The sequence below is a fragment of the Acipenser ruthenus genome, chromosome 1, assembly GCF_902713425.1.
Source record: "Acipenser ruthenus chromosome 1, fAciRut3.2 maternal haplotype, whole genome shotgun sequence".
Lineage (NCBI taxonomy): Eukaryota > Metazoa > Chordata > Actinopteri > Acipenseriformes > Acipenseridae > Acipenser > Acipenser ruthenus.
In genome coordinates this window covers 111,839,108-111,855,723 of record NC_081189.1, presented here as the reverse complement: position 1 = coordinate 111,855,723, position 16,616 = coordinate 111,839,108, and the positions used below count along the sequence as shown (strand labels likewise).

Here is a 16,616-nt window from a genome sequence, read left to right as displayed (position 1 = left end):
AGAAAATATACAGTAGCTTTGGGCTGACTAATGTTAGATTTCTATCTGTTGATCCATCCCAGAATAAAAACGCTACCTTATTGTTTGTATACACAGTATGTAAGTAAAGGATTCATTCTTGAGATAGAACATCTTCTTTACATAAATGCCTTTTTAAAACAAACTTGCCAAGTCGAGATTTTGCAGGATTCTGTGGTTAAATGTACACCACTGCTTTACCAATTGTGTCTGCAGCTACTGTACCCGAAGCAGTGGAATTAGTTAAGCAAGTATTACAAGAAACAGATTGTTTAAATTAGTTACTGCAATAAATGCTGAAACACTGAATTTGAAAATGAATGTGATGTGCAACAAACCAACAGTAGGGGGAGTGTGAGAATAGGTGATAGCAAGAAGGGAAAAGCTTTCAGATTTTAAAATTCAATACCGGTCGTTCATTAGGTTACATTAGGTAGAAAAGATAATCGTGAAGTTTGTGTACCACCTTGCACAATGGTGCAAACCATTATACAGTACATAGTTCAAGAATGGAACTGTCAATATATCTCTAGAAACAGTACTTTCAAATAAACACCCATCCCCTATAATATATAGAAGTGATTGAAGTATTTCCACTGGAAACGGTTATATTTTGGTACTATAATACTTTTTATATGGGTATACAAATCATTTACAACACTTTCTGGGCAAGAGTAATCTATACGTTTACATGTATATTTTATTATTTAAATATTTCCAACGCCATATAAAAAAATCTATAGTGCGTTTTTTTGTTTGTTTTTTTCCTAGTAACATTGTATTCGCACTATTAATTTTGATCTCGTTTAAATAAATGACGGTCATGTGGGGTTTCCTTATACAAAAGGTCTGCTTAAAAGTGACGAAGGAGGTAGTGTTTCTTCAAATCCTGCCCCTTTATAAATCGTGCACAGATTCACGAATCAAACCACTGGAGACTCCAAAATATCCAAATACTTAGCAGAGGCGGTAAGCGGAGTTGGCAAAAGGGAGGAGACAATAAATGTGCTTTCTTTTTAACCGAGTCTTCCCTTAAATAGTAGTGCACAAACTGAAACTTGTGTAGTAACTCCGTTTTCCCCCGAAATTGTATAACAAAACAAACAGACAAACAGAATTCATTGCGTCCGGGGTTTACGCACAGGCTGCAGATTTTGACGTGGTGGGGAAAGTTAAGTCAGAGGACTGAAAACTTCAACAAGATAAGGTGAGTGCCTGGCAATACGTTTAATTTACTGTGCACTGAACATTGTGTAGAGAACAAATAACTGATTATTAGAAATGTGCCCGCCTTGAATTCTAGGTTTGTAAGCCTTGGTATGAAATTCAAAATTCAATAACCTTTCCTTCGTACTGTAGTTTAGAGGCGCAAAATAGATATATTTTCAGATTGTCAAAGCAACTCAACGCAGTGCGCCGATGTTTTGTTTTTCCTCTCCAGCTTTCCCTTTATTAATGTATCTTTTACCATTCTTCGGCTAGACTGGAGCCCTTGGAATCATGAAACCTTCAACTAATCAGGTATAGAATTACACATAACTTTCCAAAAATGAAGTGAGTACAGTAGGCTGTGCTGTATTTTGCCTGTTACGTATGGGCATCCTCAACTGTCTGAAGTGTTAAGTGTGTGGAAAATTAACGAGACAATTAATAAAAAATTGCTTCTGCACTGGCAGACGGCCAGGTGCTCGCTCTGTGAGCGACTGGCTAGTTGGAGCCTAAGGAGGCATTGCGTAAAAGGGAAACGTGGTTAAACTGAGTTTAGCGGTCTCAACCATCAGGGGACAGGAGACCGTATTATAAAACTACCACGCGATTTTTCACAATAGCACCAGCGTACGCATTGGCTCTACATCAACACTAATAGTAGATTTGGACCAAATCGGATTTGAACCAAGGGCTTAGTGAAAGGTTGCATCCCTGTGGATTCAAAACAGCTGTGATATATATTTATCTGCATACATAAAATTGATTGCAACAAATAACTAATTAATTTGGCTTGGAAACTGATCTATCCAATAATGCGGACTGGCTTGTTCCTGGATTAGTGATGATAACGGTTTGACCCCGTCCAGTGATTCTGCACTAGCATTAAATTGATAATATTCTGGGGTGCCACCACACTTGTGGTTTATTTCAGGGATGGTTATCTGAACCGTGATACCAAGGTACTTAGTAAGTCATGGGGCATAGCAGGCAACAACTATCCCACTCAAAAACACCACATAAGACTAGGGGTGGCTGAATACTTGTTTTTTTTTTGTTTGTTTTTGGAGTGCCTGTACAACTCTCTATGGTCAGTGTTATTTGACCGCCCATCCCAAGCCCTTGTTGAACCCACTGGTGTACAATTGATCCTCATACTTGCATACAATCATATTTAAATGGCTTGTCATTATAAATCTGGCATCAAGACGTTCAGAATGTTTGGCTCTAAATTACAAAAGCTGCTGAGCATAGAGAGTGAGGCACACTATTTTCATATGGCTTTTAATAGCCATGCACAAAGTTTGTGGTATTATTATTATTATTTATTTCTTAGCAGACGCCCTTATCCAGGGTGACTTACAATTGTTACAAGATATCACATTATTTTTACATACAATTATATTATTTTTTACATACAATTACCCATTTATACAGTTGGGTTTTTACTGGAACAATCTAGGTAAAGTACCTTGCTGAAGAGTACAGCAGCAGTGTCCCCCACTTGGGATTGAACCCACGACCCTCTAGTCAAGAGTCCCGAGACCTAACCACTACTCCACACTGCCGGTATAATTCAAGCCCTCCTGTTTTTTAATTAAATAACACATGTTTTTGTATTTCTGATGTCCATGTTGCTTGTTTTGCTGAGACTATTAGCATGTGTGTGTGTGTGTTGGTGGGAGGTGGGTAATTCATGTGCATTCAAAAATGTTTTTTTACCACCAGCTGCTGAAAGAACAGTAGGCTGTGAACAGGTTAGTGTTACATTGCCAGGGACCCTGCTAATTAAAAACAAAAGTTCATGACCCCAGATTCCGAACCTGTTGAGAAAACAGAGGGCAGAGGGTTGTTCCAGTTGTTTACTGTATGGCAGTATATATTACATTCTACATTTCCGCCTGGAATTCTATAGTAGGACAACTCAACTGTTTAACGTTAAGGGAGAACAAAACCTGTTCCATGCGGAATAGATTTAGGGGAGGGGGGGGGGGGGGGGGGTTAGGGGTGAGGGTTGGGTGTTGGGGGGTTAACATTTCTGTTTTTGAAAGTCAGTACAAGCATATCAAGGTTAATTATAGTAGGGCTGACTCAAAGGGCTTGCCATGGAAACCGAAGCACCAGTGATAGACTACACTATTGCCAGTTATTAATGTGACCAATGCTGCACATATGTTAATTTTTAATTTTGTTTCCCATGATGAGATAATAATGCTAGTGTGCAGTAGATCGGCCAAAATTTTTTCTGTTAGTAAGCGTCAGCGCCACCTAGTGGATGTCAACTGTGGTTGTCAACTGTCGAGTTTCCTTTTGTATTGCTGGCAATAGAGTAGGCACTCACTAGATGGTTTTGGCGCTTACTAACGTGAAGACACTGCCTGATTAAGCCTATGTTATGCCTGATCAAGCCTATAAAGGGCAACAGTGTGGAGTAGTGGTTAGGGCTCTGGATTCTTGACCGGAAGGTTGTGGGTTCAATTCCAGGTGGGGGACACTGCTGCTGTACCGTTGAGCAAGGTACTTTACCTAGATTGCTCCAGTAAAAACCCAACTGTATAAATGGGTAATTGTATGTAAAAATAATGTGTAAAAAATAATGTAATTGTATGTAAAAATAATGTGATATCTTGTAACAATTGTAAGTCGCCCTGGATAAGGGTGTCTGCTAAGAAATAAATAATAATAATAATAATATTACATACTGTATGTCTGGCAACTAGAATTGGAGAGCAACTTCTGAAGTCAGGTCAATAAAGAAAAAAAAAGTTGCAGTAAGAAGCACTTAGATTTATTGTAGTCATAAAAATATGAAACGACAGTAAAGAAAAGTACTACTTACTCTTTAAACTGAGACTGTCATGTGATGTGGACTAATGTGCAATGAGGACCAGGCTGAGATGACTAAACTCATTTCCCTTGTGACATGAACCAGCTGTGAGCCCAGGACTCCAAAGGCTGAGAGCATGAGAAGTTAGTGAAGTCGCTCATTGTGCCACCTAGAACACTAATGCAGCACATTTAACACACTTTCATATTGGAAAAGTGCACTTTGCTGTTTGCAGATCACTGTCTAATTTTAAAATGCAAGTTGGTTATGAGGTTGTGAGGTCTTGAAATGAAAGTGTTATTTTGACTTGGCATGACCACTGCTTCAATAACCTTTGCAGCAATTACCATTCTCTGAATGTGGGTGATCATAAAATATTCTGTTTGGTCAAATTGTCAAAGGAAAGAGATACAGCCGTTAAAGGATGGATGTAACGTGCATGTTTGATGCAGACATACTTACCATAATCTATTTTTGCATCTTCTGCAATCAGACGATATGCAAATGCCAATATTCAGGACATTTTGCATGAATGAAGGCAGGGCCTTGTGTTTTGCCATCACAATAGGACATCTGCAGGATAACATTTTTGCCAAGTATTAAAACACATACAAATTATATAGAAATGACTTGCAGGCAAAAGCATTTCAAATCTTCAACAAAGCAACATTGGAAACAGTACAACATCATGGTTTAGGTTTACTAAGCTCCCGTGATATAAATTAACTATGTTTGCTAGAGACGGTGCCAAATGCTTGTGATTCATTGTTTTGCACTGGGGGCAGAACTGGGAAGTTCTCTTTTTTTTACTGACCGATAGTATACATATAAATTGAGCTGTTGCTTGCTTATGGATCTTTTTCAGCTTTATCTTTAAGGTGTTTAAAACAACTGAAGTATGTTACTTTTCTGGCAATGATAAAAAAAATAAATGACACCAAAGTCAACCCTACATTGTAAAAATGCACAAGTGACCTTGAATCTCCTGGGCTGTCAGGGTTAACTACAACATATCTATGTGACCTCTAAAGACCCACTAGACTCTGGGCTTGGGTCAGGTCTGTATTTTATCAACCCACTTTGTGAATCCCACCCTTGATCTGGAAACTGTATCCCCTCTTCCTGGAATGAGTTGCATCGGTTAGATTTTAGGTTGTTTTTATATTTAAGAAACTTTGTGAAATGTAGGCTTATCAATAACACTGTGTAACAATTATTTTTTTTGTTTTTTTGGTTCCTGGGTAGTAAGTGTTATTTCCTAATTGCTTATGCCTCAAAAGTATAGAAAATGGCTATTATTCCCCACAAACTTTGCTTTTGTGACCAGGACAGTGATATTTTGAAATTTACCTATTTTCCAGAACATTCCAGATAGATTCAGTGCTGAGTAAACTTGGAGTAACTTCTAGAACTTTCTAGAACTTTCCAGTAATATAAATAGTAGTATAAATACAGGGGCCTTAAGCCCACCAGTTCAGTTTAGTTCCAGCTGCCTAAGTGGATACATATATGCATTTTTCTGAGATGGCATCAAGGTCATAGGAGACTTCAAAATGGTGGCATTCCTGATGGGTCTCCAAGGCGGTTTTACCAAGTTTCCCTGCTATCTTTGCCTTTGGGACAGCAGGGACACCAAGGCGCACTACCACAGGCGGGACTGGCCACAGCGGACCGAGTTCTCTGTGGGGAGGAACAATGTCAAGTGGGAGCCACTGGTGGACCCCCGGAAGGTGCTGATGCCACCACTGCACATCAAATTGGGCCTTATGAAACAATTTGTCAGAGCTCTAGATAAGGAGTCGGCAGCCTTCAAGTACCTTCAAGACTTCTTCCCTAAGCTGTCTGAGGCAAAGGTCAAAGCCGGTGTCTTCGTCGGACCACAGATAAAGAAGATCCTGGAGTGCAATGAATTCCCCAAGAAGCTCACTAGTAAGGAGAAAGTGGCTTGGAACAGCTTTGTCGCAGTGGTTCGGGGCTTCCTGGGCAATCACAAGGCCGAAAACTATGTGGAGCTGGTTGAGACTCTGGTGAAGAACTACGGCACAATGGGCTGTAGGATGTCCCTCAAAGTCCATATCCTTGACGCTTATCTTGATAAATTCAAGGAGAACATGGGAGCGTACTCGGAGGAGCAAGGCGAGCGCTTCCACCAGGATATACTGGACTTTGAACGCCGCTACCAAGGACAGTATAACGAGAACATGATGGGAGACTACATTTGGGGGCTGATTCGTGAAAGTGATTTACAGTATAATCGTAAATCTCGAAAAACTACTCACTTCTAAATCTTTTGTAGTCATTTTTGTATTACTTTAGTATAAATACATGTTAATTTGGATTCATATGTTATTTTTTTCTGACTTTATGTGAACGAAAAGACACAAATTCGCCCGTTTTCTCATTGGAAATAGGTAAATTTCAAAATATCACTGTCCTGGTCACAAAAGCAAAGTTTGTGGGGAATAATAGCCATTTTCTATACTTTTGAGGCATAAGCAATTAGGAAATAACACTTACTACCCAGGAACAAAAATTGTGTTACATAGTGTAATTTGACATTTTAGTGGTACAGACTACTGCTCCATCCCATTGCATGATGCTCTTTCATCATTGTTGCAATAATAGAACAAGTTATGGTGTATGTTTAAATCAAATTCACATCAAAACTGATATTTAATTTTCCCTCAGCTCCATGGGTCTTGTCTCCTGAGACAGACAGGATTTCTGCTTATCTAAGGCAAAGCACCATGAACATTATTAATCCCAATTGTCCTTGACATTGAAGAAGACAAACTTTACAAAGTCAAGCTTATTCATAAGACATAAACCAAAGAAACGTGCAATTTTTGGGTAATGTTTATTCAAGTTTTGACACATTATTTGAAACAGGAGGGGATAATATTTGGAATATGGTATAATTTTTAACAGGTGTGGATACTATATTGTGTATGTTTGAACTTGACTTATCTTTCAATCTCCCAGCAGCCTCTATTATTGACACTCTTTCTTGCTCAGTTGCTAATATTCAGTTAGCAACCAGGAATGTGTGTCTAAAATTCCACTGTCTGTGGCATCCAGTGCCAAGAGAGGAAATTAATTCATTGTGTTAGCAGAATCCCTCAGATGTGGCTAGAAAGAGGAGTGTCCTGAAACATTTCAGTCTGTAATGTTGTCTTCTTGTTCATTTTAAACATGGAGGTCACTTTGTTTTACACAGGTTTTTGAGAGTATTAGAACCAGCTGCGTCCTCTTTGTACTGCTAACCTCCTCCCTGTGATCAGTGTGGCGCCACGCTCTATCCAATCGGTGATCGCACCACAGCTGATCACAATAGAGTTGTTCAGCAGTCATACAGCTACGCCCTTTCCCCAAGATGTCCGACTTCTGGTTCCATCCTACCATGGAGTCGGCCTATCCCTGTGAAGGCGCACCACCAGCCTTACTCTGCACCCTTCCTGGTTGGGAGGTGGATTTGCAGCTCAGATTCCGTCTCTCCCCATCACAGTGCTGTACGTGTATTTGTATGTCCCCTTTTGCCTTCTGTGAAGGTGCCTGTTTTGGTGGTTTCTCACCTCAAGGGGAATTCCTGAATACCAGATTTAGGGAAATCAATGAAAGTGCTGTGAGTTTGGAATGTTTGACACGGACAATGTGAGCTCACATACCTGCCGCTTTCACAGCTAACTGACTGGGTGAAATGTAGCAGTCAACGCTTTAGAAGAAGCAGACCTGTTTTGTTTTGTTTAGTTTTTTCTCAGAATATCTTTATTTAGTTCTCTCTGCAGTGCTGCCTGTAACAATGCTTATTCTTGGTTTTCTTACACAACGTGTATTGAAGTGTTTGGCTGTAGTTATATAGTGTAGCATCAACTTCATCACCAACCAATGGTGAAAAAAAATGAATACTTGTACTGTGATTCTTGAAATGTATTTTTGTCCTGGACAAGGGTGTCTGCTAAGAAATAAATAATAATAATAAAGAATAAGGTAGCTTATTTAACACAGCTTTCAGTTCAGGATTTAAAGTGTGTGTGTGGGGAGCGGGTATTAACTTTGTGTAACAGTAATTATCAAAAAGTGATTTCTTGTTTTTTTTCCCCCATACAAGTTGTACTGTATCAACCTAAAACATACAAATATGACATATTCCGACAATAAAAAAAAAAACATTTTTGTATCTGTAACGGCTTGTGCTGTGTGATGCACTGCCATTAGGAATTCTCCCCATTGTCGATAAGATGAGGTTAAAAGTTCTATAACCACTGCTACCGAGAAGCTGTTTGTGTACTGGTGAAGACACTCGCCTACACCTTGTAACAGCTTTTTTACACTTATTTATTTCGTTTTCCAAAACAATACAAAATCAAGGCACTGTTTTAGTGTTCTTGGTACAGAACAGAAAATAAGTCATAAAAAACAGAATACATTCTGCAGAATACACAAAATGACTATAACCTTACAATCAACCCAGTACTCATTCCATTCCAGATACAAACATGGTCTACACCTCTATACCAAAGAATACATGTACATTCAAAAGGAGGTCTTTTCTTTTGATATGCATTGTTAGAGCCCTTTACTTTTCAGTGTGCTCCATCCTGGCCAGGTAATAAATGAAAGGTTGACTGTAACAAAATCACCGATCCCATCCAGCCTAAATCGCATTCTTTTGACAAACAAGTACCAGTCAAATCTTTGATCCACATATCAAATGATTTTTATGTATCTTTTTGCTATTATCAGTTCAGATGATAAGGCTTGTGGATCAGGTTCCAAATGATATTGCTATATTTCTGAATAACAATAATATATACACATATACAATGTATTTATTTTGGAACATAAATAGAATACCTTCATCTTACTTATATTTGTCACATGCTGGGGAGACAGAAGGAGTTTTTTTGCAGTCTGGTTCTAGAATAATGGAGCCTATGTGCAACCTTAAACTGTATAAAGCAATGCCTAGAATGAATTGAACATAGGTGTATGCATTTTTCCCATATGTACAGTCTTTCTCTAAAACCCCTACTTTGTAGAACTAATCCATCCTACTATGGTATAACCAAGAGCCCTGAAGTCTGTTCCTCATAACTCATTGAGGATTTCACAGATCTGTGGCTTGGACAGCTTAGAAGAAAATAAGTCAAGCATAAGAAACTTTATGCATCTCGCTAGACATTTTAAGAAATAAAATATAATGCCATTTTAAAGACAAAGACTTTGGGAACTTTTAAGAGTAGCGGATTACCTTGGGAAAATATAATTAGTTTCAAGCAATGATCACACCATAGGAAAAGTAAAATGAGTGACAATTAAACGAAATGTTTTAGTGGACAGTATTGGTGACCATATGCATTAAACACCTCAAGGTAAAGTTCCCTGTAGTTTTCCCCTTAATTGTATCTAGAAATTAAGGGTATCGCAGAAAACTTCACACATTTCAGTCAATATTTATATAAGGAAAATGTATCCTTAAGTGTTATACTTGTACTTTATAGGCTGGTTTCATAGACCCCAATTAGCACTGGACTAACTAACCCAAGGTAACATTAGGTAGTACAAGATTAGTGCTAATTGGAGTATGTGAAAGATGTCCATCATGCTGAAGTTTAAATGAGACTGGATGAAATAATAACTATCTTCCCAGTTTCCAATAGACCTAAAACACTGACCGTGCCACGTGATTGTGTTCCAGCTGTAGATGGGCTGTAAGTCAGTGATGAAGACCGGGTTTCTATGCAGGCAATGGGGGGTACTGGTGGTGCTCCTCAGCCTCTGGCTGCCCCAGAGCTTCTCCCAGCAGACAACCTCTCCTCCCCCTCAGCAGAAGAACAAGCTCAAGTTCCGACTAGCCGGGTACCCCCGAAAGCACAATGAGGGGCGCATCGAGGTTTTCTACAACGAGGAGTGGGGCACCATCTGTGATGACGACTTCTCAACAGAGAATGCACATGTGCTGTGCCGGCATTTGGGCTTCATCTCCGCCACGGGCTGGACACACAGCTCCAAGTACGGCAAAGGAGCAGGTGAGAGAGAGAGGGAACAGCACTAGAAACTAGTGCTCGTGAACGTTGCATCACCCTACATTTAGTCCTACAGTTGCAGCATTCTGAAATTGTTTTTTAGTTTTACATTAAAATATAATTCCTTTGGTGTCTATTCTCATAACCTGATTAGGAGAGTAAATTATATATATATATATTTTTTTTTACAAGTTTCAAAAGTATAAATCTGCTTTGTATTTGTTCCCTCGCTTATTGTAATTTGGTCTTCCACAGTTAAACTCACTACATTATGTTCTACATTTCAGAGAGCAAACCTTAAAAGTTAGTTTTTAGCTGCCAGAAGCTTCCTCCCCCTTGGAACTTTCCTGCCACTACTGAAAATACACTTGAGTTTAATGGCAGCGTAAGGTTATGATGGACATATTCCAGCTCAGTTTCAAGGGCTTGCAAGATGATGGTATTCATAAATATCTTACTTAATTTCACAAAATATTGCATGCACGTCACCTAAATATAAGAACATAAGAAAGCTTACAAACGAGAGGAGGCCATTTGGCCCATCTTGCTTGTTTGGTTGTTAGTAGCTTATTGATCCCAGAATCTCATCAAGCAACTTCTTGAAGGATCCCAGGGTGTCAGCTTCAACAACATTACTGGGGAGTTGGTTCCAGACCCTCACAATTCTCTGTGTAGAAAAGTGCCTCCTATGTTCTGTTCTGAATGCCCCTTTATCTAATCTCCATTTGTGACCCCTGGTCCTTGTTTCTTTTTTCAGGTCAAAAAAGTCCCTTGGGTCGACATTGTCAATAGCTTTTAGAGTTTTGAATGCTTGAATCAGATCACCGCGTAGTCTTCTTTGTTCAAGACTGAATAGATTCAATTCTTTTAGTCTTTATACGACATGCCTTTTAAACCCGGGATAATTCTGGTTGCTCTTCTTTGCACTCTTTCTAGAGCAGCAATATCCTTTTTGTAAGGAGGTGACCAGAACTGAACACAATATTCTAGATGAGGTCTTACTAATGCATTGTAAAGTTTTAACATTACTTCCCTTGATTTAAATTCAACACTTTTCACAATATATCTGAGCATCTTGTTGGCCTTTTTTATAGCTTCCCCACATTGCTTTTTACTTTTCTGAGTCAACATAAACTCCTAGGTCTTTTTCATAGATTGCTTCATCAATTTCAGTATCTCCCATATGATATTTATAATGCACATTTTTATTGCCTGCGTGCAGTACCTTACACTTTTCTCTATTAAACGTCATTTGCCATGTGTCTGCCCAGTTCTGAATGCTGTCTAGATCATTTTGAATGACCTTTGCTGCTGCGGCAGTGTTTGTTAATATAGTCAAACCCCTTCAAATGTATGTAGTGGCCCTGGTTTGTGTGATGCAGATGATGTTGCTTGTCACTCCCCAGGGAAAATCTGGCTGGATAATGTACAGTGCAGCGGCAGTGAGAAGAGCATCGCAGACTGTAGGTCTCGTGGCTGGGGGAACAGCGACTGCACTCATGATGAAGACGCCGGGGTCATCTGCAAGGACGAGAGGCTTCCAGGATTCATGGAGTCCAATGTTATTGAGGTAAGCTCCTGGTTTGCATCAGGAATAGACTGATTGATGGGCAGCAAATGGTCTGATTGATTAACAGAAGCGTTAGTCCATAAGATTGAAGGTGTTGCACCTGCTAGCCAGTCAATCACCTCTTTTCACTCTCCAAACCTGCAAGCAATGGAAGTTATCAACCTACTGAACTCTGGACTTACAAACCCAGTCTGTAAGTTTCCACTTAGACTTAAGTGCCTGACCATTAGGATTGACTGAAGCACAATGAAAGAAAGTATTCCCAATGCAGGGAATGTTTTTCCCAGCCCTGCAGGAGTACAAAGGCCAAGTACTCCTTGTAGGTCCCCAGCCAAGACTGGCAACTTACCATGGCATTCTAACCATGACTGCATAACTCACTTGGCACTCCAGTGCTTTTGCTAGGTGTAATGACTGAGGTACCTTAGTTTTGTATTTAATGTTAAATGCTAGGAGGGGATCCATTTTAACAATGACAGCAGAATTAAGAATCACAATTCTAATAAAAAATAGTGAACTGGCTGTTTTGAAAGTTACAATGTCAGCCTGAAGTGGCTTGTAACAACCATACTTAAAACCTGCTTTAGGCATCTTCCATTCAAAATATATTAGGGAATGGAAAAAATAAACCTGTGATGTAGATTGGCTTTGCACACAAAATAAATAAAGTCCTTTGTGCTGTGTACGTGTACCGTCTGGCTTCGGTTGGAAACAAAAATGCAAACTTCTGATTTAAATAAATAAAACATTCTTGACTAAACATAGATTTTTGCCAAATATTTAGTGAAAACTTTTTGATTAATAATGAGTAAAGGTTCTTACCATAAGATTTCACGAGAAAAATATATATTGGATTGCAATCAAAAATTACTAATGGAACACTTCTGCTAAACATATGGACGGTGGCTTGTTTAAAACTATACATTAAGAAGGAAAACATCCCTTTTTGTATTGTGGAATACCTTTTCATTTCACTTAAACAGTGAAGGTATTATCTGATTTTTCAAAACAAATAAAATTATTGGTATAGGCATGTGTGGCAAAGTAGTTAATAGTGTGCAGGTGATCAATGAACAGACAATTATAATCCAGGTGCAAAGTTTGTTTAAAGATAGTTTTATGTCCGGTGCCTGACGGCAAAACAAACAGTAAACAATAAATTATGTTAAGTAATACAGCGGCTTGTGTTACTTATTTTGTAATCCCCGGGTTTGTACCGAAATAATAGTCCCGATTTTATTATACACCCACATGAAACACAAAACACATACACAAGTCCGTTAGTGCGTGAATTAGTGCTCGTGGTGCAAATACAGTTAGTGATACGAGTGTAGTGCTGTTCTGGGTTTGTTCTGGCCTCTCACGACAGCTCCGGAACGTGTTAGCTGTCTAATGATAACAAGAAACAATTAGACAAAACAAACAAACACTCACGATACGGATACACAAAACACAGGTCCTTCCGGGTTATTTTCCATAAACCAAAACGAAGGAACAGATTACGTCTCTTCGACCCCTATTTATACTGTCACTCATGACCCCTTGGTAAACGACTGCAGCTGCTCCTCCAATCTGCGGCTGTCACATAATTTCCCTTCCGGGTCGATGAGTTAGTGTACTGAAGCTCTGCCCCTTTTCTAAATTACCGACTTCCTTTTAACCCTCGGAATGAAGTGTCAGGCCAAGCAGTCCAGGGTACTCTGTTCCCGTTACTTAGCGCCCTCACGGGTCGGGAGGGAGATTTACCACCAAGAATCATTGCCTTTCTGTCACAGCATGTCAAGTAGAAAAATATCTTTGTAAAACACTATCAAATCCTTGATGTACCTGTTGAGTTCACAGAGCACCTGCTTTGGACAGCGGAGGTGCTACTTGTTCATAAAACATATTCATATTGACTTGCTGAGGAGCATCTGGCATGAATTACTTCATAAAGTAAAAAGCAATGCTGGAGCTTTCAGACATTTGTTTCCAATTAATTGCCACATTAGCTCTATTAACTTTCCCATAAGGCACATTTAAACTTCCTGCGTTCTAATTGAGTTTTTGGGATACAGTCTGTATGAACTCAGAGACCAATATATGTAAGCCACAAGTCCACAGCATTGTGATATCCATTGGGGTTTGCTGCATACTATGAAGGTTTACTTGCTTGAAAAATACATAAATAACAATGACATTGGTTTAAAAGGTAAAATAATTAAATGAGAGCAGTATTAACAGAGCTTAAGCACTTTATCCATTGCAGCCACATACATTTGTATTGCAAATCTAATGCTTAATGAATACAGTAAATCAGGCATCCCCACTCTCAGTATTAAACACAACCAACCATTTTACTGACCCAGGCATCCCCACTGCTCTCAATATTAAACACAAGCATTCTACTGACCCAGGCATCCCCACTGCTCTCAATATTAAACACAAGCATTCTACTGACCCAGGCATCCCCACTGCTCTCAATATTAAACACAAGCATTCTACTCACTCAAACTCAACGGAAGCTTTTCAACATATTTAGTATGTTCGGCTAGTAGTAGGGAGATTTAAATGACCGCATTTCTTTCTTTTTCTCTATATATCTAGCTAAGCAGTATTGTAACAGTTCAGCCAAACAGACAGCGAAAAAAACAACTTCTGAGCCATTTCTTTCTGTCAGCAGCTGCAAACATCTTTCAAGCACAGTTGCTTTTGCTTGGGAAGCAGTCAGCAAGAAAGCTTGAAATGGTTTCCTGCACTCAACCGTGCACAAGAGGTCACGTGAAAGGGGCACAACTCATAGGGTCAATTGCAGCGTACCAAAGTGAGTCCACTTGATGTGTCTCACTAGTGGATTAAGCAGGTTTAGTCCACTTGATGTGTCTAATCTATATAGATAGATAGATAGATAGATAGATAGATAGATAGATGAGAGACCCTATATTTAAAATAAACGTTTTAATCACGTACCTTTGGACTGTTAACTAATGGTCCATTATCATACAAATGAAACTTTTCTGTGGGCAGCAGTGTCGGCAGCTTAAATGCAAGTATGATCACAAAATGACATGACATTTATTTTTACTTAAATATGTTTGATGGAATAAAAATGTCTTTCTTTTTGTACAGTGTGACACATAAATTCCACATATCTGATTAGTAAAGGAGGGTTTATACAGCTATGGCCAAAAGTTTTGCATCACCTATAATTTTAGGATTGAAGCATAAAAAATAAAAAAAACACCACTATGTGAACATAATGTAGATGTTTTATTTAACATCTGTAATCAAAGAAAATACAAAATGATATCGCAAAAGTCTACCGGAAGCCATAACAGTAGTACAGTGTTTCATGTTAGATTTCAAAATGTCAGATTTTTCAATTAGTCCGTTTTTTGTTAAGTATATGGAAAACTACAAAGCAGTATGCAGTTTAATATATTAGTGTAACGTTATTTTGCTGGTTTCATCCGACTTTATGAAGCAAAATGTGTTAATTCTATAGGGTGATGCAAAGCTTTTGGCCATAGCTGTAGGTTAGTCTCCATTATCGGTCTAACTTGTTCCACTTGTTCTTATCAGTTAAACCACTTACTGGGATCATCTGTTTGGTACGCTGCAATCAGGATTAAGTTAGTATAGATCTGCAGGATTTTCTAGTCTGCATTTTAGTCCACACTATGTGGTCTAAATCACTGGTACACTGCAAGCTGTGCGATTAGTAGCAGAAGTACCTGCTTCTCAGTAGAATACCTGTTCAAGACAAAGAAACAAAATGAAAGGAAGCAGTACCGGATCTATGGGAAAATAGCCCTGTAATGTGATGTGCTGTAGTTTTGATATAGTAGAGTATGTGATAATAACATTAGGGGGGAGTCACAAAGCCTTTTACCCTAAAGTGTCATTTGCAACATGTTTTAAGACAAAAATACACTTTAGTGTTATAAAACTAGAAATAACTAACTAAAGAATAGCTTTAATACTGGAATTAAATACCTCAGTCTTGAAACTTCAATGTGTGTTTCTCTCCATTGAGAAAAATGGTGCTAAGTGGCTTTGTGGATTTCACAATATGTCAGACTCGGACATTAGAAAATTAATAAACTGCTGTTTCCTGTCTCCTGCTGCTAACATCCAGTCTCTACCAAGCAGACAATAATATTTAAACAAATGATGCAATCTTAACCTTTTTGGTCCTTCTGTCTTACTGTCAAGAGGTTAAGACTTACCATGCATGAGCCCTGACGGCTTCCGTTTAGCAAAATGTGAAAAAACAGTGGATTTGTTTGTGCTGGTTTATGAAATGCAGCTAGATAATTACCCTTGAGAGACATACATTTAGAAATCTCTTTTAACCACACCCCACCTTTCCCCACCCTGAACAAAAATGTCTTCTAATCATAACCCTCCTCAACCTTTACAGACTATAGCCAGATTCCTGCTTTGGTCATGTGTTACATTTGAAAGGTGGAATTATCTTCAAGAGAAACTAAATCTACATTCATGTATTGTAGGCGTACGTATGCCATGTAGCCCATGGATTAAACACAGTTCTAATATAATCTTAAAAGGATATCAAGTACATGAAGAGAAGCTATAAGCATCTGGAGAACAAACTTTCTCTGTTCAGTTCCTGTTTGTCGTCTTTAGCTGTCTTCGATAAGGGTTTAACATCTGACCTATCTTTCATAACTAGAGATTCTCAGAAGGAGTGGATTCAGTCAATCCAGTTTGCGAGCCAGATGTGAGACATTGCTGTGAAGCATCACATTACTCTTAAGCAAACAGTCTTGGCCTGTGAATCAGCTTTGACTCAAAGCTGCAGTACAAAGTCTGGCACTGGTAGGTTGGGCCTGCTAGACTTCCTTTGGTCAGGAGTTTTATGGAATGAGGTTAGACACGCCGTTTACTTTATTACACATGCTGAGGTTAATTTTGGTCACTCATTAAAAACCCAAGAAGAATCTGAGGACTGGTAAAGTACACGTGA

At 38.8% G+C, this 16,616-nt stretch overlaps 1 protein-coding gene across 7 annotated transcripts in view; it reads left to right on the top strand.

Moving 5' to 3' along the window:
* Window positions 1-938: 938 nt before the first annotated feature.
* LOC117420940 (lysyl oxidase homolog 3B-like) overlaps window positions 939-16,616 on the top strand; it is a 75,507-nt gene continuing 59,829 nt past the window's right edge. For 4 of the 7 annotated variants that reach the window (XM_059034137.1, XM_059034133.1, XM_059034135.1 and 1 more), the window contains exons 1-3: window positions 940-1,225; window positions 9,750-10,080; window positions 11,484-11,647. In XM_059034137.1, the coding sequence (XP_058890120.1) occupies window positions 9,756-10,080; window positions 11,484-11,647 (489 nt within the window). In that variant the 5' untranslated portion in view covers window positions 940-1,225; window positions 9,750-9,755. Of the gene's footprint in view, window positions 1,226-1,500; window positions 1,540-9,749; window positions 10,081-11,483; window positions 11,648-16,616 lie in introns of all 7 variants that reach the window. The other 3 variants (XM_059034132.1, XM_059034130.1, XM_059034131.1) reach the window with 2 other exon arrangements.